This window comes from Sprattus sprattus (assembly GCF_963457725.1).
Source record: "Sprattus sprattus genome assembly, chromosome: 7".
Classification (NCBI taxonomy): domain Eukaryota; kingdom Metazoa; phylum Chordata; class Actinopteri; order Clupeiformes; family Clupeidae; genus Sprattus; species Sprattus sprattus.
The window spans coordinates 26,032,899-26,039,443 of record NC_137926.1 but is presented as its reverse complement, the minus strand read 5'-3'; the positions used below and the strand labels follow the sequence as shown (position 1 = coordinate 26,039,443).

Here is a 6,545-nt window from a genome sequence, read left to right as displayed (position 1 = left end):
TCTATGTTTTTAGTTTTTAATATGGTCTTTTTAATCTCTTATTCTATCATTTTAATCCGGTTTATTTTTTTTGTAAATGGATCCACCTCGAATCCACCTGGAAAGGACTTTGGTAGAACCCCTGTTGTTTAAAAATATGCTATACATGGGACTTGACTTAACTAGTAGAGAGACTGAAGAAAAGTCCAATTGTGTGGATGGTCATCGAATATAAAAAAGTATAGCCAACTTTCAGGCATCACACCGCTTTATTAATTCTTCTTCCGGATTTTTTTTTTCCATAGCCGGTTCGCATAGTTTCTAAATAGACGGTGAAGGAGGACCTCCGACGTAAACTTCCTCGTAGTCTAGATTTGTCGCTGCGATGCTCAAGTTTGTAACACTTTATGTATGGCTACATTTTTTCAATGGCATTGCAAGTCGTACGGCTCCTTACACTAAAAACGACATGAAGACCCTTGATGGGAATCTGGCTCGGGGACACATTACCTTGAACGACATGTTCAGAGAGGTGGAAAAACTGATGGAGGACACGCAGCATAAACTGGATGAAGCCGTGCAGCAGGTAACCGAGAGAGAACCGCTTCGGATGGCGAATTCGAAACACTTTCAAAGTGTTTCAATTAAGTCTAATCAAATGTATTATATTGGAAGGAGTAACATGAGCCTTGCATTTACTTTTTGGTGAAAGTAAATAATAATTAAGTAGCTAAAGTGTTTTTTAATCATGTCTTTATCTTTCGACATTTTAACTTCTTCATAAACTAGGCTCAAATGTATGAAACTGTTTCTTGCAGATGAAAAATGAAAGTGCTAAATCTCTATCTTATGCAAGTTCAGAGGACGTGCTGGAAGGTCAAGCCGTTCACATAATTGAACAGACCATTAAGGTATCCCAACGCTTTTCCACAGCTTTATTGTCTTGCTTTATAATATTGTTTAGTTTCATGTTTTCACTGACTGTTAATTTATCATCTTGGAAGGAAATACTGTTCATGCATTGAACCTCTCTATAGATTATTGGATACCCTGTTTGATGACCGTAAATTAAGTTTCAGTGAGGCTTTGACTATTTCTTTAAATGGTTCACAAAACAATCAGTTGGAACACTGACAAAACCTTTTGTTGTCCCTTTTAACAACAAATAGATATACTTTTTACACTATGAGCTTGTGTGATTTGTCAGTTAGATGTGAAGTACTTCACTTTATATGCTGTTGGTGTGTTTGATTCTAAAGCATCTGTGCTTCTGTCATCAGGAAACGGACAATACGACAGGAGAGATTCATCTGATCCAAAGCAGTGACAGGTGGAATGAAGTTGACCATGTGAGTGACTGTGGACTGGTGAAATTAATTTGACTAGTTAGGTTCAACTTTGGTATCTAAGTGAACTTGACCATCAATGTCCTATGAAGAGTGATTTCTTTAGTAAGAAAAGTGGGTCCCTAACCAGGGAGTTCATTGCATTGAGTTTGTGGTGCAGACAGGATGCACCTTGATGAGTCATATGGTCAGAAGTGGGTAATTATTCTTTGAGTTTTTTGGAACAGGACTCATCTTGTTTTACAATCTGAGATAAACAGGATGTAGGGAATACGTGCCAGTCACATATTTGGACTAAAGGAGATATCTCCTCTGGACCTATGTCTTTGGACCACTCATTTAGGAAATGTCCTATAATATACATACATTTGGGCTGAACATTTTCATTATGTGTATTCACAATTGCTCTGAGAATGTTTTACTTGGTTACGTAGATTGTTTCTACATTGGAAGCATTTAATTTGCTCAATCATTTTTGACAAACAGAAAAATGCGAAAAAAAACGTCCTTACCGCTTTTAAAGAATGTGCCTCGTCTTCTTAAGCCTTGCAACTCATTGCGTTTGTGTGCAGTGCACGTCTATTCTAACTGTAATTACCTACTCCATGTAAGGCATCTAACCCAAAGCTTTATTATGCTGTCAATACACACAAGGGCCCCAGTATTTTCCACAGACTGAACTGCCATTAGTTATTTTATAGCTGACTTGGGCGCTTTTCCCTCAGGAAACTCCACACGCTGTGCTTGTAACATTAGAAAGCCTGGAAAGAATGCATGGAAAGTGGTGTCTTGTGAATGTTACCGTAAATGGCTCGTAGAATCATTATTTGGTAGTTGTGTTAGTTGCATAGTTCACGTTGCTACTGTGCTGGAGGATTAACTAAAACTCCCAGTTGTTGTGTAGCAAAAAGTATGGTCTCATTTCAAAAACCAGCACTGTGTTCGGTGCCCAAGTTGCCCACATATGTTGAGCGTATGTTGCAAGTTTATGGTTTCAGCTCATTTAAAAAAAAATCTTTTTTATGGCAGCTGGGTTTCCCAAGACGCTGCAACTTCATTTTGATGTGAATTTGCCTTACAGACACAAAGACCTCTCCAGAGAACAACTGCTCGACCAGAATAACTTTCAGACAGAGGGAGGGGTTTCTGAAACGACAACATGTTTTGTTTAGAGGACAGGAAGCTGGCTGGCTTTGAGATGTGAGCGGGAAGAAGGGAAAACTTTTGCCCCAATGGAGTTGATCTGGGTGAGTCATTAAAGATGACTCAGCCACGTCAGTCTGGGCTGGGCTAGGCTGTGTGCAGGCAAGAGGGGCTCAAGCAGCTCTCTGATCTGGTCTCTACATAAAACATTGCTGCTTAAGTACTAATTCATTTAAAATAGGTGCACACACACACACACCTGCATACATACACACACATGTGATTAAGCTCTGTAATCAGGCCATGGTCTGAGGCACACTTAAGAACTAATGATATTAGCTATTGTAGATTGTCCTTGTCCCCCACATCACCATGGGCCAAAATAAGGGCTTTGGTTTTCACCCTTCCTTTCATCTGGTGTACTTTTTTGTCTGATCAAGAAGATAAGCACTGCACAAACTTTAAATTACATGTGATTACTAGCTTTAGGTAGTGCCAAAATAATTTTTAGTTTTTTTGTTTGACTATTGCTGGATTATTGTTTGTTTACTATCAATAAGGTGTTGAACTAATTGGATTATTTTGGACATATTTTCACTGATTCTTATGCTTTTGCTCAGTTTTTCTATTTTTCATCTGATATGTAGGTTACAAACAACCACTGGTAGAATAACACGCCTAGCTGATGGAATCTAGGGGAAAGCTTGTGTTCAGCAATGTTCTGACACACTTCTTTACCAGAAAGAAACATGGATCTAAAAAAGACCATTATGTTCTACTTGGTCACAAATTTGCCACAATCTGTCTTTCCAAGCATGCACTTATTTAAGCAAATTAAAATGTTGTATTGTGAAGTGCCTTGAAGATATTTTTCTTTTGTGATTTACAGTGTATATCACTCATAAGAAATGACATGGCAATTCATCATATTTTACGCTGGCATTGAATTTAATTGGATTTATATGGCATGGTACTCGACAATGTTTCAAACGACCAGCCATTATTAACCACAGGAGTGCTTGATCGATGAAGACTGTGCAGACGGCAGCTACTGCTTGTACCAGATACAGACCTCCAAATGCTTCCCCTGCAAGGCCCTCGATGCTGTGAGTGGACTTAACACAATGTACCCAACACGTATGAATAAGAACCCCAATGATTTGATGGAATATTAGGTGCCGTGGGTCAATGGCTTTTTGGCTTAATGTGAACTCATGCCTGACAGACCTGCGGAAAGGACGAGGAGTGCTGTGCAGGCCAACTGTGTGTGTGGGGAAGTTGCTCGGGGGACGGCATTAGAGGACAGTCAGGCAGCATCTGCCAGTACCAGAGTGACTGCAGCCCAGAGCACTGCTGTGCCGTTCAGAAGGGTAAGGCCTTGAAGACACATACTGACAATAATCTAAATAAAGGTTTTGTTTTTTTTTATTTTAAGGAAAGTAAGTTTAAAAGAAGTCAAAGAAAGTTTGTTGTCTCAGGAGTCAAAGAAAGTTTGGTGTGGTGCCAACTTGAAGTTACAGAAGGAATTATTTTGTGCACATTAACATTAAATTGGAACTAGGAAGGCCTCCTCGGGGACTACAAAATGAAGGCCTGATATTTATTTACTTATTCCCCACTGCATTCTCGCTCACCAAATTGAATATTTCATGTCTTGACATGCTGATGCGAATGCGGTCACATCAATTTTGCCCGTTAGCTGCAAAGACTAGTGCTTTCACAAAAGCCGCAACCAGCCATTACCAGTCTGGAAATTTTCCACCACCCTCCCCTCACCCCTCTCCTTTGGCTGCAGAGCTGCTCTTTCCAGTGTGCACCCCACGACCCCAGGAGCACCAGACCTGCTACAGCCACCCCAACCTCCTGATGGACATGCTGCTGTGGGATGTGGAAGGCCCAAGGGAACACTGCCCCTGTGCTGGGGGCCTCGAATGTCAGCCCCTCAGGTAAGCATGTTATCTAAATTAACAGTTAAGTCTGCAAATTTAATACACATGGTCTGAATTTTCCTCTAGCCGTCTGTGAGGTATGTCCCACCACAACCCTCAAAAAAACTCATACTGATGTTCGTACACAGTCATGGCTCTGTAATTGGGAAATGTAATGGCTTGGACTGAGCAATAAACAATTTCAGCCAATCAACATTGAGGAGCTTGGTGGTTGCTGCAGGAGCACAGAAGGAAGGATTGCAATTTGATTGGCTGTTAAGCTCAAGTATCAACAACCTTTTGCCAGATTCACAGACTCAATGTTTAACATTGTTAAAGCTTTTCTCCTTTCAGTACACCCACATTAACAGCACAATACTGAACCACCCCAAGCCTTCAGGTGCATGGTCACTGGGTTAGAGCATTTGTGTGTTTATGTGTCGTGGACAGACATGAAAACTGTTGTGAATTCACACTGGCTGTTCTGTTCTGTTCCAGACGTGGATCATTCTGTCAGGACGCCAGAGGCTCATCTGGTGAGGATAGCCCACAGCCAGACTTCATGTAAAACATAAGTGGCTTCCCCAAATTAAGTCTAAATTGACTTTTCTGGCTCTAAATGTGTCTTGACTCTACACTAAGTTTGCTCAGAGCACAAACAGATGGAGGACAACAGCACATTTACTTCCAATTTGAGCCTGGATGTATTCCATTTTTGTACCAAGTATTTCTGTTGTGATAAACATTTTGGCAATAACCATGGTTTCTCTGTTGAAACACAACTGTACTCATTATAATAAAATTAATTGACGAATATTGTATTCATGTGAGGCATTGTAAAGTATCATTAAAGTACAAGTAAAGTTTGTATATCAAAAACATACTATTTAAATCAAGCATATTTGTTTTCTTGCAAAGACGGCTAAATTAAAAACTATTAAAATTAAAGGTTCTTGACTGCTTGATGTGTTTGTCAGAAAAGTATTTAGATAGTCAAGGCAACAGCACAGAGTGAATACAAATAGTCTGGCTGCCTGCTGTGAAAGGCATTTAGATGTGAAAGAAGCGGTCATTGTCGCTCATATAATGAAATACTCAGTAGATGGCAGTATTCAACATTCTTTTCCCCATTCCTTTTTTTAAGCAGCACAAACGAATGGCTTTTCTATTTACAAATGTAAAAAGACCTTGTAAAACATTCTTTACCAACTTCAAGTTAAGGAGCTAATACAGAGGACAGATTATATAAACAAATCTATCAGAAAGTTAAAAAAAACATTGACAGACATTGTGTTTCATGATTTAACATGATTTTTTTTATTTATTTGGTTTACAAACAAAAGGCACCCATTGATTTTTAGATGACAGACTTGCAAGAAATTGTAAAGGAGCATGATCGGGAATGTAAACACCTCAATTGGATTTTTGGATTCGTGATGTGCAATTTCACTTCCTGGTATTGGGAGTTGGTTGTGGGGGACTAAAAAATAATTACAACACAAATGAGAAAATAGGTCCAATGACTGCAAGGGTTCTCCCAACTCGCAAAAAAAAAAAAAAAAAAATAACACGGTGATTAACAGAGTTGTGCAATGCTGTCTGAAATGGCAGACGTGATCCTATAACAAGCCTCCCTTGTTGCTCAAAGATGCCCTCATCACATTAAGAAGAGACGGAAAGAGAAAGAAATGTCCTGTACATGGCTGAGATAACCCTGAATACACCAGTCAGTGTTTAACATTTTTTTAACCACCATAATTCCGATTAAGCGACACTCATCCTAAAAACTAAACCAAACACAAGGGAATGATCGAAAAGTGAAGGCAAGCATCCCTTTCAAATGGTGGTCCTCGGGGAAAAAAAAGACAAGTCATCACAATTACCACAAGTCATTGGATCAGTGTGTCCCGACTCCACAAGCGCTCCGAATACACATTAGGCTCACACACTGGAGTGGATCCACAACTTCTAGTACACTGTGCAAAAAGTCAGGCTGGAGCAACTTACATTCAGACAATGTCAATACAGTAAGAGGAGAAACCATCAGAATAAACAGGTACGATACGAAACGATACGAGACATAACCAAAGGTGTGATGGCTTTGGTTTAAATGTGATCATCTTGTGACCAGATGAAGAAGACAAAACTA

The 6,545-nt window shown here is 39.6% G+C and overlaps 1 protein-coding gene across 1 annotated transcript; it reads left to right on the top strand.

The window, feature by feature from the left end:
* Positions 1–306: 306 nt before the first annotated feature.
* dkk3b (dickkopf WNT signaling pathway inhibitor 3b) lies at positions 307–5,270 on the top strand. Its single transcript, XM_080842730.1, has 7 exons — positions 307–565; positions 798–890; positions 1,260–1,328; positions 3,482–3,574; positions 3,694–3,838; positions 4,264–4,414; positions 4,895–5,270. Exons 1-7 carry the CDS (start codon positions 365–367, stop codon positions 4,962–4,964), a joined length of 822 nt encoding a protein of 273 aa, XP_080698856.1. The 5' UTR covers positions 307–364; the 3' UTR covers positions 4,965–5,270.
* The last annotated feature ends 1,275 nt before the right edge of the window (positions 5,271–6,545 follow it).